At 38.2% G+C, this 27,877-nt stretch overlaps 1 protein-coding gene across 1 annotated transcript in view; it reads left to right on the top strand.

Annotated features, from left to right (window-relative positions):
- KCTD8 (potassium channel tetramerization domain containing 8) overlaps positions 1 to 25,678 on the top strand; it is a 101,511-nt gene extending 75,833 nt beyond the window's left edge. The window contains exon 2 of the mRNA XM_075752231.1: positions 24,375 to 25,678. Coding sequence (XP_075608346.1) covers positions 24,375 to 24,835 — 461 coding nt within the window. The 3' untranslated portion in view covers positions 24,836 to 25,678. The remainder of the gene's footprint in view (positions 1 to 24,374) is intronic.
- The last annotated feature ends 2,199 nt before the right edge of the window (positions 25,679 to 27,877 follow it).

Consider the following 27,877-nt stretch of genomic DNA (forward strand, 5'->3'; position numbering starts at 1 on the left):
TCTTGCTACTTTTATATGTCCCTTGAATTCTGCCCCTGTTGATGACCACTTGTGTCGATGTATGCTGGTGTCTGCCCTACAAATGTACTAGAAAGAAGAGATGAATTGCTTTGGCTTCCAGAGGGATTGGGAAGTCTGAGCTTCCCCCCGGAAACATAGCGCTGGTCGATAAATTTCAGGGTTTCAGGATGAATATGGAAGAAACCTTTAAGGTTCCTCTCCCATGAACAGATGTTTAGGGTCAAGTGGCGGTGAATATTGTATTCTATTCAGTTGCTGCTGAGCCCTTCAAAGCACCAAAGTATGTTACGTTTTGCCCCAGAAGTGCACACAGTATACTGTCTTTTTCTAAACAGAGTAACTGATACCTAATACAGATAAACTAAGGAAATGCACAGGTTATTAACATAACCCCAAAAGAGTTACCTTACTGAATTATGAGAGAGGTTTTCATATGTGTTTATGAATTTACTTCATAACCTGTAGCACTAATGATACTGGAATACAATTATTTGGGTTTGTTCTAGACTTACAGCCGGCTCTATGCAGATTGCGGTGATGATGGGAAATTAACTGTACATTAAAAACACCATTACTGAATAGTTCTTATATAATAGACTGCTTCATAATGTATTATTATCCTCATGATGATTTAACAACTTGTATCACAGATGCATTAGATGAAGTAGCGACAGCAGCAGAGATAGCAGCATAAACATCATGCTCCACTGCCTGCCCTGTCCTAAAGAAATTACTGTGGGAGGAGGAAACATAACATTGCGAGTGCTGAGACTGACAGCCACGGAAGTCATAAAGTCTTATGAAATCAACAGCATGTAGGATACGTACTCACCAATTATGATGACAGGGCTTCACTAAAAGGTGGGCCCACTATCATTACACCCAAACAGGGCTGTTAAGACGGTTTCCAAAAGATCAAGAGCAGCATACATAATTTTAAACAGATAATAAAAGTTGGTTGAATCCAGCAGCTCTTCTGACGCAGTCTCATCCTAACTCCTATCAGTATGAAGTTTGAACTGTGAAATATTTTTTCCATTCCGGGTTTGGATTATTATTCTTATCTGGCTTCAAAATAATTTGTAGCCCCTTCTTGTCAGGGGTGGCACACTGTCTTGGTCCCACACGCTGTACCGAGAGCTCGGCTGATACCACCACGTTCGTAGCACCGCATGTGGAATACGTGTGCTACTGCCAACTGCAGAGCAAATTCTCAGGAAGACCTGTTGGGTAGGGGGTTTTGTCTGTTTGTTTTTCTGAGCAGAATGCAGGATTTATAAAAATTATTTTACGTATAACTGACCAGTTTCATTGTGAGGCATGACAGAATGCAGGCTGCGTGTATTCGTCCTTATCGGGTATGCTGCACTGTTTTACGCAGGCTGGGAGAAGGGAGGAAAGGTTGCTTCTGCCTGGTGCCCTCACTGGGTGTACTGAGGGTGGAAAAGCTCTGCAAAGCTGCAAGGTGCACAGTTCCCAGAAAAAAAATTAGTAGCCCACAGCACAAGAAATTCAAGGAAAACCTGGTTTTGGTTTTGTTTCTCCTCTCATTTTTTCTCCTCTCAGTTATCAAAAGCCTTTGAGGGGTACCTATAAGGAAATCATCTAGGCAGATCCACCCCAAAGCTGTAGCTGATTTGGGGATCTCATCATAGATGTGGCTGGAAGACAATTCCCAGTTTACTGAATTTGTATTATCACAAGCCACCACACATAATCCTGTTTGTATACTTATCAAACTGCAAAACCTTGTTGTTTTGCTTGTTAAGAAGCTTCTGAATTCATAATTGGTTAAAATCAACTTATTTTTGTACCTACACTGTCACTTCTGTTTGCATTGCTTTTTCTTCTTTTGGGCTTTCAATTTTATTTAAAAAAAAAAAAAAAAAAAAGAAGGAAAAAAGCTGGAAGCACTTTCTGTAGTTGGAAATTGTCTTTCATAAGCATGGGAAGCCATAATTAAACACAGTATTCTGGATCAGGTCTTACCTTTACCTTGCAGAAGCAGTACAGTATTTCCTTCTGGGTATGCCTCACTTGTCATGTTCTGAAATCTCATACAACTTTTTCTTTAATGACTGTATTACTTTGTTCAGAGGAACAGTGATCATTTAGCACAACCAATTCTTTCCTCTCCTTTTGTTTTCACTCAGATGCTTAAAGAAGAAATTCTTGTTAATAATATCCAAGATGAGTTTTGTACCATTACATTTCATCCTGTTTCTATCATTTAGGTCTTCAGCATCACTTGATTTCTCCAGCATGATATCCTGATCTTCTTACCAGTAATGTCTTACAGCTTTGTGTCAACACCATGTTTTAGCAGCATGCTTCTGTGCAGAGGTCATTCCTACAAATACTAAAAGAGATTCCTCTCAAGAATGATGCCTAACAAAAAACAATTGTCACTTTTCTCTAGCTCAATAATTCAATTTTTAGTGCATCTTCACCTCCTATTTACTCCAGTCGTTAGCCACCTTTGTATTCCTCTATTAGTCCTCTTCTTCTTTGGCTTTTTGCCGATCATTGCTGCACAAGTTTCACAATACTCCTCAAATGAGTGAGAAGTCTGATGTCTTAGCAAAATATTTATTGCTCAGAATTCATCTTTTCATGCAGCTGCAGATTCTATTCCTATCAAAGTATTTATAGCACACCCATCACCAAAGTCCAAGAAACCCATGGCAAGCAGAAAAAAAAAATATATTTACACAGAGCTCACTCGGAGCTGCATTTAAGCACTGGAAGTTTTTCCTTCATTAATGTAATTTTGCAAAGCACTTAAGGATTTGTCATACTTAAATACCTAAGGAAAGCGAGGCATTATTTATATTAATTATTGTGTAAAACAGTAAGAAAAACCAATGAAATCCTGGAATATCTGGAGTAGCTTTGTTTAATGCTTGTTTATACCGAGCCACACATGTGAGGTCATATTCATTTTATGATCACATTAAAAATAAGTTCATTCAAAGAATATTATAATAATAACATAAAGGGAAAGTGAAGAGAGTTTAAATTTTTAAGTCTATCTTGTATTTTTAAGCTCCATGACAAAACTGGTTAGTACCATTTTACAGCACAGAGAATAATGCTGCCACTGTTCTGTGTACAGTCCCAACTGAGAAGCAGCTTTTTTCCCCTTTACTTGGTCACATTTTCTTTTTGGTTATTAAAAATAGAAAAGGACAGCTGCATACTTGCATTTGCATTAACTTCATAAATTGTTAATCCTGAAAAGACATGCTGCTCACAGTGGGGGTTAGTTTAATGCTGCTGACTGCCATTCGGTGACTATCTCTGTTTCTTACGTCTGAAATCGTGCACATCAGGCAATATTTGCTTCTTTATAAATTGAGCCCATTCTCAGGGTGTCGCTTGATACAAGCAAGAGTTTCATTTGTTTTTTTAAAAAAAGCTCCAGTAAAAACAATAGACGTAACTGAAATGGCTGTCTAGCTTGTGTCCCTGAGCAGAAATGAGTGGGAAGCAGGTTTGCAGCATGTTGTGAAGGTCAGCACCGATGCTCCTCCTCAGAGAGCATTAGCCTATCCCCGGGTGGGCTCTCGCCTCGGGTGACCCTGCCCGACACCCAGGCTGGGCAAGCGTTAGGGCATCCAGCCACGCGTTGAGTACGCTGAGCAGGACGCCTGGCCCCGCCGCCGGCACGGTCAGCGCTGCAGCGGACATCTTTGTGGGAGGCGGGCGCCCGCTGTCCTCCATGGATGTTTCAAAGCAGAGATGGACAGGCACTGCCAAGTGATGTGAGGAACCTGCAGTGGGAGGCAGGGCGGGAAAAGAGCACAGCACATTCTTGTGGATACTTATGTCCCAGTTAAGGCAGAATTTCGTGATGGATTCCATCCCATATTACTTTTGTTAGCTTTGTCTCTGATCAGCTACTGCATATACTACCATTTCCAAACCTCTTTCAGTCCTTCGCTTCCCGGCCATAAGCTTTTGCTTGTATTTTCATTGAATTAAAATTCTCAATGTGCTTAGCTAAGTCTTTATCAAAGAAATGTGAGGGAGGGGAAATCTTAAAAAAATTTCATTGCTTACATGACAGGAGAGTAGCAAATATCTCTAAGGTGTGTTCCAGCTTAGGGGAAAACTGATAGCCACATCAAAAAAAGAAGATTTAGGTATATATGCTGGAACTTAGACAGGTAAGTCCGAAATGTCATCCTAAGAAACCTGACTCAGCTGTCGCTTCACTCTGGAAACACTTGCGATCTCTAGCAGAGTTTCCCACTTTCCAGGCTTTTAGCTTTCTGTGTGCATATGCCTGGATCACCTACTGAGGTTGTTCCACAAGGCAGAAAATAATTCATCATCTAAAAGTGATGAAACTTTTCCTAGCGGCTATGTTTTAAAAAACATCTCGAAATACACAAACTATAAAAAATGAACCACAAGAGCAATGCAATGGTTCCAATACAGAATATAATCCTAAATGTGCTGTTTGATGATGACCATGAAAACATTTCTGAGGTTTTGGAAACCAGGAGGTTTTAGAAGGTGCTAAAAAGAAGAGGAGCTGAGAACCTGCAGGTCCAACTGTAATGCTGCTGAGTATAAGAGCGTGGCTCTCTTGCACATATTCAAGTTAATGCATGAGAATAAAGGGGACGTGCTCACTGAGCCTGATCGTGGTGTGTTGTGAGCATGGTGAAAGACCAGAGCATCTTCATCAGGTCCGCTAAAGTGAAGCCAGATTCACGGCGACATAACTCTGTTCGGAATCTGAGCCACGCTATCAGAAATGTATCCATATGAATGTGTCAGAATCGAAATTCTCATTATGGAGCGCAACAATAGCAGTAGGAAACGAAGGAAATGATGATTGTAAAATAATTGCCTGCCTCCACCTGCTGAGGAAAAAAGTGGTATTTTCTGTGTTATATGGTTATATTATATAATTTAGTGCTATTAGTAGAAATGTATTTCTGTATCTATATTTTTAGTACTGTATCTGCATTATCCATAGATACTGCATAATCCATAGATACTCTTATTCGAATTACTTTACCATACATATTAAAATTATTCCTATTCTTTGTCCCTTTCTCCCTTTTATTCTTTCTTATAAAGACATTAAATAGCTTCAAACAAATATCATAAAAGTGATCTGTGGAATTATTGGTTCTGTTGTGTCACAGACATAGGGTGATGTAGGATGGGGAGGATATATTTATAGCACTGGTTGTGTTCAGAAAAATCTGCTGAAATATTTTTTCAGTGAGAAATATGTGTTTCATCAAAAGCTAAAATATTTAAGCACATGGATTTAATTTTTTCTTTCCTAAAAGGAAAAACAGGTAATTTCCAAAAGTATTGGAAGTTAATTTAATAACTTTGAATTACTTTTTTTTTTTTTTTTTTTTTACTTATGTGGATTTCTGCACTTTCTTTATTGTATAAAAATACAAGAAACATCCTACTTGCTGGAATGGCAAAGCTTATGTCGTAAAACAGAAGATAAAAGTAAAAAACCACCCTGAGCAGAAGAAGAAGCAATTCTGTTCTGGACCCTTATATATTTTAAAAAATGCAATACCTCTACTATGGTTAGAATATTACAAATAACTGTGTTTTCTATTTTGTTATTCTGAACATCTGCTGAGAGGGATAAATTATAAACAAAAAATATCAATGGCAGAAGGTTGAAAAGTAAAGTCAAAGAAGCTATGAAGTTTGCTGTGAAGAATAGTCTTTTATTTTATTTTGGTTTTTTTGTGCAAGGAACAGTTGGTGGCATTTGTGTTGGAAAATATTTCTCACCTGGTTTAAAGAATACTGTTGAAAGTCTTTCTCTAAAGAAATAGAATGAAGAGCCAAGATTGTGCCTCTTGCTTTGTGTTAGTATAATTACGAAGAACACACCTAGCTAGAATAATGAAATGCCACTGTATTGCAGTCACCGTTCCCAGTTCGTGAAGCCCCTAAGCTTTGATTGTGGGGAAATGGAAGGATATATCAGGAAAGGGAGTTTTCTCTACACATTTCCTTTTTTTTGTTTTGTTTTAAATGCAGTCTCTTTCAAAGGAAATCTCAAGGGTTTTGTTCTGTCAATAAAATTCCCTGCCAGTGCTCGTCTCCCACCTGTGACCTTGCCTGGAACACAGGCAGCTCTAAAACTCGGCCATTTGTGCATACTAAGGATAACACGAAATCTAGATCTGAAGTGTGTAAGTTACAATATCTTGTGTGAAGAATGTAAGACTCCATATCAGCACATTTTTCTTCCTCTTTTCCACATTTCTTTACACTCTTTAAGGCTAATTAAAAAACAAATAAGAAGGGATAATTTCATAAACTTTTGACTGCAGACTGAAAATCAGACAAAGTCAACCAGAAGCAGCCAGAAGAACCAACATTGCAATCACTGGAGCTTCATTCATCTTTTCCACTATGGACTTTGACTGCCTTTGCTTTCCGAAATTTGTCCAACCACAGTAATACTGTGGCATACCATGCACTAGCAGGCCAGAAATACTAGTAAGAATGTACAAGAGGGACCTCTTCTACAGTCTCATGAGATAAACCTGTTACCTAGTTTATGATCTTGATTTGACTTTCTCTTGCTCTAGCTGTACTTTATTTTGTAACCCCAAAATAAATTTGGAGTTTATTTTGTAAGAATTCAGTGGGATTTATTCTAGTATATTATTAGTATCCAGTTGTCATGTAGTTTTTCAGCAGTAGATCTCGAAGGGTTTCACAGAAGGGACGACTCACATTTTACAGATGGAGAAACTCAGGCACCAAGACAGAAGCACATTGACTTCCATATTGATATTGAAAAGCAGAAGAAAATTACATTTTCAGACACAAAGACAATTTGTTCTGGATAACTGCCTTGTATTTGAAAGCTCGATGGACAGCTGAATAAGCTGATAAGCTAGCATATAAGGGAATCAAAATAGTAATAGTAGGAGAAACAAGTATGTAGGAAGCAAAATATTTCACTGTAAAAAGCCTGAGACCAATGACTGTTAACAACAGAGTATTTCGATCCTGGGTTCCTTTTTGGGGAATACAAAAAATGAAAAGAAAGGACACACATAGCCCTTTTCCTGATTAATAACTGTACAGATTGCACTTGTAAATCTGTCACTAAAGTTACATCATTGGCCCTGGACAGTCCTTATGCTTACAGACAGGTCTTTTTTGTCAGCTTTGGATGGTGACAGAAGAGAAGCACCATCTCAGCTATCATCAGAAAGAAATTTCAGTTTGGGTTGCTGTTGGAAACTTGCAAACGCAGAACTGCAACGGTTATTGTAGTCTCATGTCGTCATCTGTAAGGCAACAAATGAGTCTTGTATTCTGAAAGAGTAAGTATTCCCAAGCCTTATGGCTATTAGAAGAAAGATGTGTTTTCATATCAACTGCCATTTTTCTTTTTCTTAATTTTGTGCAGTTTAATTTTTTGTACAACTAAAATATGATAGCTCTTACATGAATGCAATGAAAATGCCAATTAATACAAAATAAGATCATATTCGTCATAAATAATCACTTACTCAAATGCATCAAATGCTGCTTTTCTAACTCTGTGGGGTTTTTTTTAATTATTATTTTTATTTTTTGTGATAAAATTCCAAAGTAATTATTCCATCTGCTGGTCAGTCTTCTGTTGAGCCAGTCAAAGGTGGGAAAAGTAAAAAAGACAAAGTAAATTAGTTTAGCTTTAATGAAATTCTAGTAAAACTATTATTGACTGTGCCTTTGGTCACACTGAGGTAGAACTATTAGTGAAAACCAGAGTGAGGTTATTACTTTCTGTGTAATGTTTTTACTGTAAGGTAGGTTACTGTGATGAAATGAAAATCGCTCAGGTTTCTTTAGCAAATGAAATTTCACGTAAAATTTTTCAATAGTACTGTCTATTCACTCTCCCAAGATGAATTTTAATGTGTTTTTCCTTCCTGCTCTCATTTTTTTTGTTCCTATGCAAAGCTACAAAAGCCACTCAGCTCCTAACTGAAACATTCTTTAGATAATTTACTGGAATGTAGGATTGTGGTGAAATGTATAAATAAATGTGTGTTTCTCCTCTAAAATTCTCACACTTTTTCACATAGGGCTTTTTTTGTTGTTTTCTTTGCCTCCATTAGAGCTAAATTAGATATCGACTAATAGTACCTATATTACAGCACTACTAAGACATGTTTTGGAATACCTCAAGATTTGGTATACTTTATTAAAAAAATAATTCTAAGAATAATGTAAGAAATGAAATTTTCACTAAAGAACACCGTCACCCTCTTTAGATAACCTTTTGTACTCATTTGGTATTCAGTTTCCAGGATAGTAGAAAATCAGTTTTATTATTTAACATTTTTATTATTTAAAAACTTTGCAAATATAGTTAATATTTCAAGAAAGAATGAGTTTAAACAAACACAATTTAATCTGAGCTGGTCATAATTTATTCATTACAAACTGTAGTAAGTAAGTGATTAAATATCTCGGTTATGTATATTGATTGTGTTTTCTGATAGATATCTGAAACATTTGGAATAAGAGGAGGATGAATTCTTCTTACCTGTTCTAATGCTGGTTTCACCTGCACTAGGAACCAGATTCTTTGTTACTTGGTGAATATGGATACATCACATGTAAATGCAATTATTGAACAAAACTAGCAGTCTATTCTGCTTTCATATTTCATATTTCTGATGAGAGATTTAAGGAATAAATAAACATTGCAGGCAAGATCTCTTGGCTTACAAATTATGTGTTTTATGTGTAAGCAAATTTTAATGGGAAGGGTATATAGTATCTGCAGGACCAGTCTTACAAGCCTGAAGTTGCTGAAAACAGGTCTGGTGTCATTTATCCCTTGATTTCTGCTGCAAGAAGATAGGAGGAATTAATTGGGAAGAACCTGGGTGAGGCAAGAAAGTGTTGTAAGAATTGTTGATGAAAGCATGGAAAAGCCAACCAGGACCTGGCTGCTCCATAGACCTATGTAGCTGCTTAACCAAGGACACAGAAAAGTCTTCTGGAAAATGGTTTTTTCAACTATATTCAAATGAAAGTCAGATACACTGAAGAAGCAAGGTCTTGTGTTTGGATGGAAATTGCTCGTGGGCACTTTTGTATATATTAAAAGCAACATGAATTTTTAAGTATTAAATGGACTTGCTTAGAAATATGATTTCTAAGAAAAGGTCCTCATTTTCCACCTCTTCCACCCAGACTTTAAGTATCCCTTGTTTCTCAATCGCTACATTAAGTATCCCATTTTTATGTCAAACATGGGCTGCTTGTCCTCACACTCAAGGCTTTTTGCTGCCTATCCTCACCTATCCCCTATCATTTGCTGTTGCAATGGTAACTCTTAGTCCCAGCTGGACCATGGTGACTTTATTGCTCACATTCATGTCATCTCTGATGCTGCTTCTTACTTAAGGGAGAAGATACCATTAACATCTGCAAAGCTATTATGTTATTATCTTTCAAAATCCTCCTTAAAACTCTCTAGTTTTGTGCTGCTCGTATAAATTTTGACAAAAGATTAGACAGCTGGAGATCTGAGACAACTAGCCTATCATGCTGACCAATACCGCATTTTTTTGGTACTTTCCCATCTGTCTGTCTCTTACCATCTGTTGTTTCTTGTCTTGTTCTTAGATTTTAACCTGTTCAGGGCACAGGTCATCTATCTATTAATGATGATGCAGCCCAACTACATTATGCACAATGTAGCCTATTACTAGAACATATAGTGTGCAAGAGAAATAAAATGAATATTAATAACAACCACCACCTCAGTAATAGCAGTAAATCCTTTTCAGACGTTCCTTTTTACTACTTTTATAGGGTTAATTGATGAGGAAACATTTAAGTTAGTTCAAGATACATAACGTTATTTTTATCTTCAAGTATTATCTAAGAAATGCCTGAAGAAATTTTGCAATGTTTCAAATATTGCTGTTAAGAATTCCTATATGTTTTGAATTTCAGTGCAATCCTGTCCCTGAAATGCTGCTGATTCTGTCTTGTCAAAAATGTAGTTTGTTCTGCAAATACTCAGGATTTCTGTTAAGAACTTCACATTGTCTTTACTACACTGTAGTTGTAATCTGTGTGGTTTCATTGTTTCCCAAGGAGAATTCATTTAATGAATTCAACCATCAGCTTTTTTATCAGCTTTATGACAGATATATGGTCATAATATTTTGTTTGTGTAAGTATGGATATATAAGATATTTAGATATAAATGATTTGCAAACTAATTTGCTTTTTGCACAGGACAAGATGTTGTGTGTATCCTTTACATATTCAATAATTTTTATTTTACTTAAATATATACCATATAAATAGTTTTCTGCATGTTTTCATATTTTCTGTAGCTATTTACTTGAAGCGAATGCTTTGAGTGTTCCATAAGGCTGATCTAGGAATTTGGATCTAAAGATAGTGTGTTGTTATCGGCATGTGTTTACATAGTTTAGGATGCAATGCCCCATTAATTTCATATCGGTTTACTTTATTTTTCATGTACCAGACCTTAATGATAAAATAGATGAATGGCACTGCTACAGTTGAAATGTTAGTCTGAAATGTACTTCATGCTATGTACACAGAAACGAGAAAGACCTCGTTGATGACCATCACTGTTACTTAGCAAAAGCTTTCAGCAAACATTTCTGGTCTTTTCACGGAATTCTTGCAGATTGAGACATTTGTATCAACCCAGGGACCAGCGAGGAAAGGCGTAAAACTATACAAATATAATCTGAGTATATTCTGAATTGCTGCCCTCTTAGTGCTTGAACCCTTAGGATAATTGACTGTGGACCCTTATCCAGTTTATATAATTCACTGCTAATTCTCAGTAATCAAAAGTAAAATGCAGACTTGATTCAAGTGTGCATTTCCCATTGTTTTGCACTTACTTATTGCCTAAAGTGCTATCGTAAGTATCATGTGAACCTGCCAAGTTTGCTGGTGTCTGAAATATTTCTTTAATGTGAGACTTTTTCCTATGCCAAAGCCAGTGCATGGTATTTTGACAACTTTCTGCTAGCATTTTTTATACACATTCTGTAAATTCACATTAACATGAATTTATTTTTCATGCCAGTAGGAAGGAAACATGTAAAATTGAAAAAGCTGGAAGGAAGAAATGAAGACTACACATTTTATCTAAAGCGATTGACAAAGTAATTGACAAAACAAAGCAATGTGAGATGATACTAGACAAACGGAAATAAAAATTATCAAGAAAAAAATTTAGTTTAGTAACTGAAATTAAATGAGGAAGTGAGACACAAAGGTGGTGGTTGATTCTCTCCCTTTTTTATTGTTTGCTTTTTTCCCTGTTGCTGATACTGTTAGAGCAAAGTAACCAAGACTGAGGCCACCGACAGTCCTCAGAGAGGAGAGTTCTTACCAATGAGTTGTGAATGAACTTTTCCTTAACAGAAAATTTCAAAACAAAGATGCCTGATATTGCTGTGTTATTCCCTCTCCCTCTGCTTTAACTCAAGTTGGAGCTTCTAAGAGAGAAGCAGGGATTTCGGAAGAGACTGAGGCCCTGAAGTCCCACTGAAATACGTTTCTGTCTGGTAGACCTTATTTGAGATGGCATTTTTTACATTCCAGTGTACTTTTATTGAAAGTAAACTCTATTTTGATGAGGACATTGTTAAGTCAGTATATTTAATGTATGTGTGTGTCACAACAAGGCAAGTAATTGATTCACGTGTGTTTCAAATTGCCATGAGCCATCACTGAAAAGTGCAGTCCCTTCCCTTGAATACTCTTTCCCATCCCTCTGGTGCCTTTTGTTCTGGCACAAGCATTTATGTTGCCACACAGGGAGCCACATCTGACAGCTGAGAAGTTAAAACTAATTTAGGAAAAATGAAATGCGAGTGGTTCAAAGAAGAGTGTTGCTTATCTGGGTGAGAAGAGATTCAGCTTCACGTTGCCTACAACTGATTAGGGCTTTGCCAAACACAGACCCGGTGGCTAAAAGACTATTTCACAGCTGAGCAGATGCCCAACCAATATTAATATTTACAAAGCAGAAGGCAGCTGCCAGCAATGGGGTTGACAACAGACTGAAATTCCTGAATGACTTACAAATAAATATGTCCTTAGAAGAAAGGGGAAGGGAGTGAGGAATGAGAATGATAATACCTGACAACCTCAGAGGGACACCCAAGGATCAGGGAGGGGGTGGGGGGGGGCTATATCAGGGATAAACAGGGATATGAAAGTCAGTGTCCTTCTCCAGCCCAACAGCTGTTTTCTCTGAATGCAGTCTGAGGACACCGAATCGGAAACAGGAGTCTCTAAACCCACATGTTGAGCCGTCATTTATAGTTTGTCCTATAAATCCTGACAGGGAGACGCATCTGGGATGTGTTTCTGCAATGCGAAGATAGAGTGATTGTCTTTGGGTTTTGTCACTTCTGCCCTTAGAAAGTGATTGCAAGTATGTTGTTGACTTTTTTTTTTTCTTGTAACTTTCAGCCCATATTACAGGTGATTTCAAGGAAATGATTCAGAAGGAACAATTTGAAGCCATTTGCATCCTTGACCCTGAGATTCTCTAGTGGTGCCCAGCACCGTGGTGTTGAAAGAATAAGAATGTATTTGTCCTTTCAGCTGCAAGGGGTAGAGTGGGAGCTGGAAGATTGGCATCTGGGTCACTCTTCCAGTGATCGGCATTAACGAAGTAAACTTTCTGCCAGCGCCAGTTAGGGGAAAGAAGTGCTGAAGTCTTAAGGGAGTTTATAAGAGCAACATGAAAAATGTCCTGCTTTTGATACCATTCTCCTAACTCCTTCTGTGGTAAATTGAGAATATAACTCTAAATAATTCTAATTAACTTTCAGATGCCAAATTAATAATTTGAAGATAATTTGGTGGAGTTTAATATCAATTAACAATTTCTTTAATGGAAAATATTGCATCTAATAAGCAACTAATAAGCATTTTTCATGGACAGAACAAAAGACTTTAGCTCTTAACTGATAGCCACTGCAGAATGACCAGTCCAAAAAAAGGCAAATAGTACTAGCACACAGAACTGAGAATGAACCTACTTGACAGTTTGGAAATGAATGACAAGCTCATATACCAGATGTTGCTGAGATGTTACTGAAATACAAGCATTTTGAGCTGCTCACTGTACCAAGTGGAGTTGTGGAAGAGGCATGCTTTTTATGAAAGTTGTTCTCATTTGTCATGTATACCAATGTTTTTATTTTTTAGACTAACATCAAGCATCATAATTATCTTAAGTACCTACATTTTCAGATTTGGGGCAAGGGAAAAATATTTCTACCGGTGGAGAGACAACAAACCAACCATTCTACATGTAAAATGTGTTTGTGTGAAATTATTTTCATTCTAAAATAACCAAAACACTTCAGTCTAAAGATCAAGCTCAGTCTCACGGCTGCTAGCATAATATTTTTTTGCTATTACTGTGCTGTTAGTGGAGATTAATATAGCATGTGACCATCACTGAGAAAAGTGATGACTTATCCAGACCTTCCTTCAGGAAGAAAATTCTATACTGCTTCAGTGAGTCCTCTTTCTCCAGATAACTTACATACAAAATCTGAAGCATCTGGTTGACTCTGGAAATTTGTGTTGTCTGTTAGGAAATTGTGGGATAACTTTACAGTATTCCTCTTGCTGTGAGCCTTGTGGAGGCTTGTTAAAATTCGCTTCTGGGATTTTGCAGAAGGTCTTGCAATCTGTTTGCTAAGCAGTGGTCTCTTCAAGGATAATCAGGAGGGTTGACATCTTTGGCTGTAAAGTATTGACCTAGAGATGTAATCTTGAAATGGATAAAATCTATCATCCATTATACACAGGGGATGGATATTGGTGGTTTTCTGACTTTCAGTCTTTTGATGTTGATTCAGCTTATGTCTTATCTATTCCAAAAATTTAATTTTCTTTGTTTATCATCTCCAGCATAGCATCAATGCAGTAGCCATCTCTAACTCCACAAAATAAAAATATCCTCTTGAATATTTGACTCTATTCGTGGCTTATCTGCCAAGAAAAGATACTTCTCAGAATGACTACAAAAATTTCAGATTAATACATTTAATAAAACACTGTGGACTCTTCATTGGTTTTACTAAAATGCAACAAATTGTCTATATCAGAATTTCACTGTCTCTCTCCTATTTAAGTACTGTTTTGCCTATCATGAAACCCAGTTGGAAAAGTGACAAATATGAAAGGAGTATTTTTTTGTCATTTGTTCAAAACAAGATGAGGGTGAAGTATCTAATGAATTCAAGTTAGGCACAGGACTGTTTATTGTACATCTTCTGTCATTCCAAATAACAAAAATAGTTCCCTCTCTATATATTAACTAGTCTTTTTATATGGTGAATAATATTAATATTTAAAATATAGCCTGACTGGAAATAAGCAAAGACATTTTCCTCACTGATGTATTTAACTCATTCTACTGTACTCTTTCTAGAAGTTAGTTTAACATCAGGTGGTAGTAAATGTGACAGAAAAATATTTTTATGTTGTTGTGTTCTTTTTTTTTTTTTCTTTTGAGATAAAGCACTTATCACTTACAGGCATGTGGTCCTAATCTGAAAGATGAATTGGTTCATTCACTTCAAGTACCACATAACCATTCACACACCATCGAGTTTAACACTATTAAAGGGTAATTTCCCCTGTGGGAGCTATGCCCAATACAGCCACAATCTCTACATAGTGTCTTTTTATCTTCCCATGGCAGGTAAGGAGATTTAAATAAAAGGCTTCATCAAGAGTGCAATCACAGAGATATTCTTCGTATTGAAATATCCATGAAACAGCAAATAAACACTCCTAAAAATCTTAATGCTCCTAAACATTGCCAAGAAGACTTCAGTGTACAGATCCCACTTTGAAATTTTCTGTTGGAATCAAAGCATGTAAGATGCCTCATGGACTTGGCAGTAGAGGACAGGAAATATTATGGGAAAATTTGCATTTCCTATTAAATTCTGAATGCAGTAAAATGTTTCAGAATAATCAAGGAGTATATTTTGCCTTCATATCTCATAATTGCCATGATTTTTTTTTAATTTCTCATCATTTCTTTAGTTCCTCTACAATGACTCATTGAACACCCTATTATTATTGGTTCTATATTCTAGCAAAGATGATAATTAAGTCTACGGTGAGGTTTTCTTTAGAACATAGTATTTTCACATGTTCTTTCTCAAATATTTGGAGGCTAAGTATTACCTGCAATAATTTTGCTTGGTTTCACCTAAAAATGAATTTTCCAGGGATGCCAGTAAAAATATGTTTTCTGAACAAAATACTGAAAAGTTATAGAAATCATTCTAACTTCCTTTTTTTTGTTGGTTTTTTTTTCTGTAAGAAGAGACAGTAATTTTTCACCCTTTCTGCTTTCACTATTAAATTGCTTTCCTTCAAAGATTTATTTTGCATTCACACTAGAATGAACAGGCTTTATTTTTTAATTAATTTTTGGTACCTTAAGGTCACAGAGTGTGTTGTCTTTGATTTGAACGGGGTCAACAATTAAGTCCAAAACTTTTTTTTTAAAAAACAGTTTTGGACCCAGACTCCCAGCTCATAATCAGCTTGTTAGTGAAGCCAAACCAATTTACATGCCCTGTAGATATGAATTTGAAGCTTTGCCAGAGCATAGAGCATATTTACAAAACTGTTTCGATAAAATGTGGGTAGCCTAAGTGCTATTCTTCATGTCAGGGAAGCCCTGGTGAGATTTGCAAGTCCTCTCTGTGGCAGCCTCATCTGCATGCCAACTTGCTTGGCTTTCTCAGGTCACATAAAATTCAGGTTCTGCTCAAAGTACTGAAGTTGCTAAGTCAACAGCGCTGGCCTTTTACCCATGAGTTCAGGGCTTAGCACATTAATAAATCAAAGCCTCCCAGATACTAATTCTCTCTTGTGCCTGAGGGAAGTTAACTCACTTCTTCCAAATGAATATGTTACCCTGAAGTAATTGGAGGTGAAGGTAACATTCTCTTCATTTTATTGAAGATATTCTACTTTGCATTGACTAAAGCCAAGCCTCAGTTGGGTCAAAGAACATGAAAGTATGAACATTTGGATATCTATAGCAATCCGTCCCTCTTCTGAAAGGATGAAGAAAATAGTAAATGATGAGTTTCAATCCTCCTTTCTGAAAAATATTTCACTATTATATAATAAGCATTCTTTGGATCAGGCCTTTAATCCAAAAACTGGTTTGAAATTTTGTACCAGATGAGACCCAAATTGAAAACTGAATATTTTTTTTTTAAACTTGAAGTGATTTGAAACCATGCAGCATAAAGACTCCCACAGAAAGTATTGTTCCACTGAAATCTCTACACTGAACTCTTCAATTTTTCCCGTAAGTGCAAGCTGTCAAGAGCACTTAGATATTTCTCACATTATATACTTAGTTGTTACTATTGTTTGCTTGGGATGTTCATAATGGATAAAATTCATCCATAGGCAGAGGGGCAGCTAACAACTGTGTGCCACGTAATTCCTGTGTAGGCCTGCATATTAGCCTTGAAATAGAAATTAAGTGGGGCATGGTCTCCTCTCTCCCCTTTCTCCCGATAGGGCTAAGTTAGATGTAAACTGCAATACCAAGAATAACTGGAAAAGTTTTCTTGGTAAACTGTATGGGGTTAAAAAAAACCCCATAAACTCTCACTGCTAAATCCAAGCAGTGGGTTTAGCTTGACTCTGTAGTGCATTAAAGAGGACAGAGAACAGTGGTCAGAAAGTCCCTTGTAAATTTGCCTGCCATAAAGCTAGTTGTAACCTACAGCTCAAGTGGTAAGGGGCAAGCTGGATCCCTTGCTGGTCTCAGGGAGTGAATTCATGTCTTGAGCAGGGCTCTAAGAACAGGATTTTCTTCTAAAACTGGAAATATTAACATGCCACAGAAAATGTCAGGGATTTAGAGCTGTCTTTTTATAGCTCTTAAAAATAATCTTTTAAAAAAATAAAATCAAAGTTAAATTAGACAGAAAAGATAATCATTTACCATTGAAGTGTGATATTAAGTACTCAAAAGTCTGGTAATGAAAATGTTCCCACAGTAGCCATAACCTGTCATCAGATTTCACAGGTGACTTCTCTCTAAGCGTTCAGTTAAGTGTAATACTTTGAATGCCAGTGAAGGGTAATAAAATCCATAGATACATAAGATGGATAAATCCATAATAATGTGAGGTTTGATAAGTATTTTTTCTATGATTGTATATTAATTATAGTTAATTATAGTTAATTTTACTTAGATTCTTAAGATTAAATTATAAAACACAATCTTATATTCACTCTGAATATAATGTAATTTTAATATAGTAGGTAGAAGAAAAGGTCATTCAGGGATTTAATGTAGCTGTATACCAGACTGAAGGTCCTGTGTAGACTATAAAAATAAGGATTTTTCCCTATGCAAAAAACAATGTGAAAAGATTGCATTTCATGCAAAATCATGTGCAAATCACATACTGCCAATATTCTCAAGCATGCAAAAATTATGAATCAAACTGCAAATAGGGTTGTTGGATTAGAAAAATATTGAGGTGCTGGAGCGTGTCCAAAGAAGGGCAATGAAACTGGTGAAGGGTCTGGAGCACAAGTCTTATGAGGAGCGGCTGGGGAACTGGGGTTGTTTAGCCTAGAGAAGAGGCTGAGGGGAGACCTTATCACTCTCTACAACTACCTGAAAGGAGCTTGTAGCCAGGTGGGGGTCAGTCTCTTCTCCTGAGTGACAAGTGACAGGACGAGAGGAAATGGCCTCAAGTTGTGCCAAGGGTGGTTTAGATTGGATATTAGGAAAAATTTCTTCATCGAGAGGGTTGTCAATCATTGGAGCAGGCTGCCCAGGGAAGTGGTTGAGTCACCATCCCTGAAGGTATTTAAAAGATGTGTAGATATGGTGCTTAGGGACATGGTTTAGTGGTGGACTTGGCACTGTTAGGTTAATGGTTTGATTTGATGATCTTAAAGGTCCTCCTGGAGACTATGCTCAGGCACATCGAAAATAAGGAGGTAATTGGTGACAGCCAACATGGCTTCAATAAGGGCAAATCGTACCTGACAAATTTGGTGGCCTTCTACGATGGGGTTACAGCGTTGGTGGTTAAGGGAAGGGCAACTGACGTCATCTACCTGGACTTGTGCAAGGCATTTGACACTGTCCCGCACGACATCCTTGTCTCTAAATAGGAGAGACATGGATTCAATGGATGGACTACTCCGTGGATAAGGAATTGGCTGGATGGTCATGCTCAAAGAGTTGTGGTCAACGGCTCAATGTCCAAGTGGAGAACAGTGACGAGTGGCATCCCTCAGGGGTCGGTACTGGGACCGGCACTGTTCAACATCTGTGTCAGCGACATGGACAGTGGGATCGAGTGCACCCTCAGCAAGTTTGCCGACGACACCAAGCTGTGTGGTGTGGTCGACACGCTGGAGGGAAGGGATGCCATCCAGAGGGACCTTGACAGGGTGGAGAGGTGGGCCCATGTGAACCGCATGAAGTTCAACAAGGCCAAGTGCAAGGTCCTGCACATGGTTCGGCGCAACTACAGGCTGGGCGAGAAATGGATGGAAGGCAGCCCCGAGGGGAAGAACTTGGGGGTATTGATTGATGAGAAGCTCAACATGAGCCGGCAGTGTGCGCTTGCAGCCCAGAAAGCCAACCGTGTCCTGGGCTGCATCAAAAGAAGCGTGACCAGCAGGTCGAGGGAGGTGATTCTGCCCTTCTACTCTGCTCTTGTGAGACCCCACCTGGAGTACTGCGTCCAGCTCTGGACTGGCCCCAGTACAGGAGAGACATGGAGCTGTTGGAGCGAGTCCAGAGGAGGGCCACGAAGCTGATCAGAGGGCTGGAGCACCTCTCCTGTGAGGACAGGCTGAAAGAGTTGGGGTTGTTCAGCCTGGAGAAAAGAAGGCTCTCGGGAGATCTAATTGTGGCCTTCCAGTACCTGAAGGGGCCTACAGGAAAGATGGTGAGGGACTGTTTATGAGGGAGTGTAGTGACAGGACAAGGGGTAATGGGTTTAAGCTGAAGGAGGGTCAATTTAGATTGGATGTGAGGAAGACATTCTTTACTGTGAGGGTGGTGAGGCACTGGAACACGTTGCCTAGAGAGGTTGTGGAGGCCCCATCCCTGGAAGTGTTCAAGACCAGGTTGGATGAGGCTTTGGGCAACGTGGTCTAGTGGAGGGTGTCCCTGCCCATGGCAGGGGGGTTGGAACTAGATGATCTTGAGGTCCCTTCCAACCCAAACCATTCTATGATTCTATGATTCTATGACTCTTTTCCAACTAAAATTATTCTATGATTCTATGATTAGATATAATTTCTTTTACAGATACAAATAAAAATAACTTTTGTTCTCTTTGCTATTATGTTTCTGAACCTTCCAATATAGTCAGTCAATTGCCCTTGTGTTTTCATTTTGATGAAATCAGTTAAAAAAAATGGAAATTTTTTTACTTCATAATTTTATTAACTGTTTTGCTGCAATGTTTTTAAGATGTGTTCTCAGTAAATATAAAGTATTTGCTAAAAATGTTTTGCTAATGCAAGACTTAGTTATGTTTATAGCTATATCAGTTCAAAGGAACCCTTAATTGGATTATTTGATTAATTCAATAGACTATATCTAGTAGAACTGGTTTATTTTAAAAAAAATACATTTGAAGAAACAGAAAATTATGAAGATAAAATACCCCCAAGAACTTTGTTTTCACTAAAATTACATCATAGAAAAACTCGACATTTTGGGCTTGTTTGTTTGGGTTTTTTAATTGGTCTTTGAGACACTGGAAGAATAAAGTAGCTGAGCGAGGAAGAAGCTAATTCGTGCATCTGTCCCTACACATACAATAAACTGGGCATTTGACCTACAGAGAGAGAGAGGAGAATGGAGCAGTCAGATTAATTGCATTTGAATATTATTTCCTTTACTTTAAGCCTGTTGTATTAATATTTAAGAATATAAGTGTACATAAACCCTGAAACATAGATAAGCAGAATATCATTATTTTATGCTTTTAATGTTTCCAGTGTGGCATTTTTCTCTGTTGCAGGAGTCAGAGCTAAAGTAATATTCTATAGTTATGCAGATTGCACTTTATGAAGTGCGATTTAGACCTATCTAAGCTTTATTTGACTTCCAGAAATACAAGGTTACAGTTTTCAACCAATAGTTACTGGCCAGCGGATGGTTTGCTGTGATATTTGTCATGTTCTGTTCCTGAATGGAGCTTTCTTGCTCAGCTGTTGTTTGACAGGGAAGTCAGAGAGGACTTCTGGTTCCTGGTTTGGTTTTTGTAACTGGTAGAAGCAGATTTTCACTGCAGAGAATTAGGTTTATGAGTTTCTAGTTCATTTTCCATAAATATTTTGTAGTAATTGCTTGAAAAAGATTCTTTTGTCAGTCAGTTCGGCCAGGAAATGTTGACTAAAATGTCTGCAGGGAGTCCCACAGATGAGGAATAAGTTCAGTCAAAGTAAATGTAATATGCCTTCCTGATCCAAGAAATGTGTTTGAGATACTATCTCAAGTCTGCTAGACTTGAGAGTCTGGTAGCTGCTATGGTAGAGCTGGTGAGTTAGCCCAGTTAAAGGGAGTGATTACTTTCTAACTTTCTAAGAGAAAGGAAGCCATTTAAGAGCAATAAAGGAAAAAGAAGAAGTGGGAAGTTCAGTGTCTACTGGAACTGCCTGGAGGAGAGCTGGAGAACCAGCAGCAGGTGGGAGATCCTAGAAGGGGCAGGAACACGAGGCACAGGTCAGTGAAGGTTTCTAGTGTTATGTGCACAGCGGAGCAAATATACTTTCTCTGAGTTTTAAAGAACTGTTCTGCACTCCTGGAAATCAGTAGTCTCAGGCAGACTGAGCAATTTGAAGGTCTTTGGTGTTATTCTGGAAGAGCTAAGAAGGTACAGTGGGAACAGCAACCTATCACACAATCCCAGCCACAAATGAGTGTGACAGCATAGAGGGCAATAAGGAGATGTTTTCTGAATTAGGGATGTAGCTAAATTTATCTGATAAACCCTGATGTTAAAAATTAAACAAATATCTTTCAAGGATGTATTCTTATAAATTCTTTTGGGTTTGAGCAGGCAGAAAATATTGTGAGAAAAACCTCCCCTCTAGCAGAACTGTTGCTTCTGTTAATAGCATATTGTTGTGAGAGAAGTGCAGGAGCATTTAAAGAATTCTTTGTGAGGGAGGATTTGTTAATTTTTAAAAGGAGAGGTGTGGGAGAAACCTGTGTTTGGATTAAAGTCATTGTGAATTTAGGCAATTCAGTGAAGCACACAGAGCTCAGTGCTGTAAGGTACTGAACCTCAGGGCTCTGGTCCAAAACAGCATTTAAATACTTGAATAGTCTTGTAGCAGGAAATGGAATTTTTTTATATTCTTGAGGGTGTATTTCAGTGCTTTTTTTGAAATAGATCCTTAGTACATTGTAGGTTTGTGGCCTTGAGAAGCAAGGAGTACCAATAAAAATGTAAGTATCAACAGTCCAACTAGAAATAATATCTTGATTTATGAAGTTACAGCAAAAAACTGGGCAGGAAACTGTTGAAGACTACCGGGTGTTGCTAACAGAAAACTTTAGTTTGTTAGTCATATACTGTGTTGTTACATTTGAAAAAGCTAAGATTGTAAACTAGAGTAGATATTGATGTTAATCATGTTATTGAAAATCAGAGTAACAAGACTGAAATCACTATCTGATTAACTACTCAGTTTTATAATCACATGCTGGAAAGCAAAAGTAATTCCATAATGCCAGCTGACTCTCTAGATTTAGCATAATCATACAATGATTTTGAGGTACGAAATGAAATGCCAGATACAACAATAGAAGAAAGGCATGTAAGTCTGTTTAAGAAGGTGAACATATTTCTGGAAGAGAAAGAGGAGAGAAATCACTGCACCCATGCGCTAAATATTTGGGCTGAATATAATGAAGTAGAAAATCGCTTGTGGTTTTTACTCCGAATAATGTAAGTACAAGCCCTGACGGATTGTTGTCTCTCCTCTTTGGATCTTGATTATTCATGGGTTTCTCTAGGTCAGCTACAGAAATGTGACACAGCATCTTGGGATGCTGGCTAAAACAAAAGCAAAGCAGGTTGTTGAGTGTTGCTGTTGCTCAATTACTATTTATTTGCTTTTGTGTTTTGCTTTGGTTTGTTTTCCCCTGTGCCTCATATAAACTATTGAATTCTTCTTAGATTCCTTTGAATCACAGAACTGCAGTCAAAAAGTCACTAGAGTGTTCATATTGCTCCTGCATTCTTTATAATTGTAATTATATTTCTAATTTGTAATTCTGAAAAACAGAATACTAAGTGGCTCAAAAAGGTCCCAGTAACTCAAGGTTGAGCTGTCATACCCTGAATTTTGGTACTGGCAAAGACAGGTAACTGGTGATGGTGGTGTTTGGGTAAACTGTAAGGATAATCTAGTTTTTGTAAGATATTTAAATACCTAAACTTTTTGGACTCTTTCAGGATTTGTAGCAGACACATAACTGCCACTGAAGTCCCATTCTTCATTTTCATTTAAGTGTTTAAACATCTTTAAAACTTTTCCCTTAGTTTGATCCAATGCCTCCTGAACCCTGTAGATATTTCTCTCAGCTTTAGATAGTGTCCTAAATCAAGATTGTGACATTTATATGATGTCAGCATAGCATCATTTCACTTCCCAGCTGGAGTTTTGAAATAAGGCTTCAGAAATGAAAATGCTTTTACAGATTTAGCAGCTACCACCTAATTTTCACATTCATATTCTGCTTCAAACTTCAAAGCAAAAGTGATATCTAGAGAGAATAACAGCCTAGATCTGATTTTCAGGTGTGTGAAGTGCTGAGCAGTGCCTCTTGATAGGCCATCAGGCCGCTCTCTCTGCCATTGCCGAGTGCCTCTCTACTGATAACTTCATAACCTTCTTTTCCCTGCCATCTTGTGCAGTAAGAGGTGTACAGCTGAATTCTGAGCTTGCACTGAGGCAAGTCTGGGATAATAATTGACAGTAAGAAGTGCAGTGAAATCACTATGGGATAAAAAAACCCAAAAAAGCCTAAAGAATCTGTCAGTAGTGAGAGATCTCTCTGTTATTCTAGGATTAATACTCTTTTCTGTCCAGGGCTTCTGCAGAGTTGACACCTCCCTTCTTCCTGGGCTCAACTTCATTCTCAATTTCTCTCCTTCTGCCTCCCCCCCTCAGCAGCGCAGGGGGACGGGGAATGGGGGTTGTGGGCAGTTCATCACACGTTGTCTCTGCCGCTCCTTCCTCCTCAGGGGGAGGACTCCTCACACTCTGCCCCTGCTCCCATGTGGGATCCTTCCCACAGGAGACAGTCCTCCACGATCTTCTGCAATGTGAGTCCTTCCCACAGCAGTTCTTCACGAACTGCTCCGGCATGGGTCTCCTCCATGGGGTGCAGACCTTCAGGAGCAAACTGCTGCAGTGTGGGTCCCCCACGGGGTCACAAGTCCTGCCAGCAAACCTGCTCTAGCATGGGCTCCTCTCTCCATGGGTCCACAGGTTCTGCCAGGAGCTTGCTCCAGCGTGGGCTTCCCACGGGCCCACAGCCTCCTTCAGGTGCCTCCACCTGCTCCCTTGTGGGGTCTTCCATGGGATGCAGGTGGATATCTGCTCCACCATCATCCTGCATGGGCTGCAGGGGGATAGCCTGCCTCACCATGGTCTTCTCCACGGGCTGCTTCCATGCCTGGAGCACCTCCTCATCCTCCTTCTTCACTGGCGTGGGTGTCTGCAGAGTTGTTCCTCTCAGATCTCACTCCTCGTTCTCGCTGAAGTTTCCATTAGTGTTTTTTCCCCCTTTCTTAACTCTGTTATCCCAGAGGCGCTATCACCATTGCTGATGGGCTTGGCCTTGGCCAGCAGCAGGTCCGTCTTGGAGCCAGCTGGTGTTGGCTCTGTCGGACATGGGGGAAGATTCTGGCAGCTTCTCACAGAAGCCACCCCCGTAGCCCTCCCACTACCAAAACCTTGCAACACAAACTCAATACAGTGAGGATTATGGATGCTAAATTATCTGGATTCTTAGGCAGGCAGAGGAGTTATTTTTGCCATAAACATTTTTAGGAGTGAGAATTTTGACAATTGAACACACATGTAGGACCAGACCTTCAAAATGTGTACCAATCTGGTATAGTTCTTTTGACTAAAAGGAAACACCATCAATTTATCCCACCCAAGACTCTGAGTCATGTTTTTCCAAATGGTAGCTGATCAATTTTCTGTGTAAACTAGTGCTTGCTTAATAATTTTTCTTTCCTGCCTTTTATTAGGGCCTCCCCAGCGAACTGTTTCCCCCAAGCAAGACCACGAAGAAAGGAAGCATGACAAAGTCTTGGACAAGGGCAGTGAAAGTGGGACTTCCTGTAACGAGTTGTCCACCTCGAGCTGTGACAGCCACTCAGAAGCAAGCACCCCTCAAGAAAATGCCACCAACGCTCAGCCATCCACAGCCCACCAGCCAAATACTCTGACTTTGGATCGTCCATCTAAGAAGGCCCCAGTGCAGTGGATGCCACCACCAGACAAACGCAGGAACAGTGAACTCTTTCAAACTCTCATTAGCAAGTCCAGAGAAACAAATCTTTCCAAAAAGAAGGTCTGTGAGAAGCTGAGTGTTGAGGAAGAAATGAGAAAATGTATCCAAGATTTTAAAAAAATCCACATTCCAGATTACTTTCCAGAGCGCAAACGTCCCTGGCAGTCTGAACTCTTACAGAAATATGGGTTATAGTAATCAACTCTTTCATGACGTATCTCTGGGGCATTTGATGTTTATTAAGTTGCCACTATCTTACTGATGTCCTCCTTCTGGCCAGCTCTGCCACCAGAGCTATTCCTGCTGCTTATTTCTTTCTGTGAACAGTGGATGTTGGATAGTACATGGTTTCTTTAAAAATATATATAAAAAGATAGAAACTTAAAAAATACAAAAGGCATCTCATCTAAACCACCTCATAATAGCAAAAGAAAAATGTGCATGGTCAAGAAAGATGGTTTTTGAACTGTAGTCAGTTGAGCTTCATCGTCGTTTTGGAACTTACCGAATAAAAATCTCAATCATCAGTTAACACCTCGTTTTATGTCACCAATAAAAATGACTCAGACTTCCTATGGGTGAAGAGAAACAGGGTTTAAAATTCAATTGAACTGGTTTCAGAACTAATTCCCAACGTTCTTTCAATGTTAATGCAATAAAGCAAATATCTATTTTGCATGAGCACAATGTTACAAATAAATCACACAAGAACAAGAGGTTGTCTGTTGCTTGGAGAATTATTTATTTGATACCAAGCCTATAAACGTAAAACGTCTAAGAGATTGAATTTACTTTGTTCTGGATCTGTGATTTTTTTGTGTGTACAGTGTTCTGTATGTAAGGATGGTGTAAATATGCCTTATACTGTTTTATTATTGCACCAACAAGTTTCATCTATTAGTGCTTGTCAGGATTATTTCTGTGAAATGCAAACTTATGGCAGATTGTGAAAACTGGTTTGATGGTCTGAAAGTTTCTGTTATGTTAGTCGCTAAAATTGGAGAAAAAATAAAAGAGACTTTAATGTATTTATTAAAACAACCATCTGGTAGATTTTCTTGGCTATTGTTATCCCCTCTCTTTTTTAAAAATCAAGCAAATTGTTACTTTTTGTTTAATGTTTTCATAACTACTCTGCTGAAAAAAAAAAACAAAACCAAGAACAACAAACATGTTTCAAGAGTGGGTGAAAAATATTTAGGGTAGTGCCATTTAATTGGAACCACCATACAGATTCTCCAAGAGGAAGACAGTCATGCTAAGAAGCAGCAGGGAATGAACTAAAAAACTGAGTGGTTTTACTAACAGAGCTGAAAGCAGTTCAATTTGACAAGTTCACAGAAATCAGCTTAGAAATAGAAGATTTAAAATATCACAGCAGAGCGCACTTCATTTACAAAAGAAAAGTTTTCTATGAATAGTTAACTCTATATGACAAACCTATTTTCTCAGCCCAGATACAGGAAAATCAATACCTTTCTCATTACAACACCAACAAGAAGATGACTGTGCTTCAGACAGCCATAGCTGGAATGGGTAAGGACCACTGGAGTTTGCCACAGAGCTGCTGAGTTCTGACAAACTTGAAGTTATTACTATGCACACACACACAAACATACACATACATACATATATTCTATAACAGGAACTGTACAATTGTGTCAGAAAAGATGTTTTACCTCTGATGTTAATTTTAACTGTTTAGCTAAAGAAAAGAAGACTTCTTGTGTTGTAATTTCCAAGGTTATTCCTGATGCCTGTTTTACTTTTCAGTCTTCTAACAGGCCACTTTAAAAAAAGACTGCATACTTTTGCTGGTATCTCAGCATCTTCATTCACTTTTGTTTTGTTTTTTTTAACCTATCTAGTTACTTTCCTACTCATTTAATCAGTTGGCTCCAACATTTCATCTTTTGACAACTTCTTTAGAACTTGAAAGAGTATATCTGGGATAAGTCCAGTCTGAACTGATGCAGTCCATTCGGCTTCTTGGCTCTGTGCCCTTATGTTGCTTGCTTGCTGCTTTCCCTGAGGTCCAAAAGACCCATTCCTTCTTTTGAAAGGTTCTTGCATCTTAGGCTCATGTAGCATTTGCTTCCTCTCTCATTTTTCATCTTTGGCTTCCTAGTCTTTACCTGATGAAATTTCCAACTATTAACCATGACTTACTAACCTCCAGTGGATACAATTCTGCTTTTATTTAGTCTAATTTTAGATTATTATTTAGAGCTTTTTAAAATTCCACACTGAGTTTCCTTCTGGCCTTTTGAATCTATCTTCACTGCACTTCTCACACCTTATGCTGTTTTCTGTTACCTTTGTTTAGGCTAAGTTTCCATCTGGGATGATATCTTTTAGGTTTGGACCGCATCTTGAACCTTCCCATTAAACCTCGCCATTGAGTTTGGAAATTTGTTTTTCCCTCTTAGTTATTCTCAGTACTCCAGGCAGTACCAGCTTGTGGTATGCTTAGTTGTTTGTTTGTCCTGTCCATCCATTTTAATTTGTCTGATGTTTTTATGAGCTTTTTAATTTTTTTCTGTTAACATACTACCTTAAATTTCTCAGAGCATTTTCAATTCATTCTTGAGAACAGAATATTATCTTAATACATGGGCAGCATAAGATTTATGATAACCTTAACCGCTTTCCATTTGTTCACGAGGCAGATAAACTACATTGCTGTTACTTAGCAACCACGCTGGCATCTTAGGATGAATCCTTTTGGTTTCGGAATTGCACAGCATACACTGTCCTCCTTCCTTCAGAGTGAGAAATTGGGATGTGTTATAGTCGGAGAACGAGTAGGAGAAAACAAAGGCTCCTGCGAATCCTTCAGTCATATTCTCTAATTTCCGTCACACTTTTCATCCACTTCACCCAGTTACAGCTCCAACCCTATCTATATAGTTATTAATCTACAGATTTCAGATTCCAGCCTGTAATTAGGGAGAAAGCCAGCTGAGACATTTGGTGGAAGAGAGGAGCTTGTGGGCGGTTAGATGGCTAAGGTTGGCAGGAAATTCCCAAGTGTTACAAGAGAATTGTGTATCAATCAGAAGCACATGGGAGGGTTTGATTGCTTCCCTTTGTCTTCCATTTTTCTTAACTTTCTATGATAGCTACTTTTTCTTTTTCCATTTTAGTTCTCTTTTTCTGTTCTTTCCAGCTATTCACTTTGTTACACACAGGAATAGTCTACCATGGGAATCTGTGCCTTTTATTGGACTTCAGTGG

The sequence above is a fragment of the Balearica regulorum genome, chromosome 4 (assembly GCF_011004875.1).
Source record: "Balearica regulorum gibbericeps isolate bBalReg1 chromosome 4, bBalReg1.pri, whole genome shotgun sequence".
Taxonomy (NCBI): Eukaryota; Metazoa; Chordata; class Aves; order Gruiformes; family Gruidae; genus Balearica; species Balearica regulorum.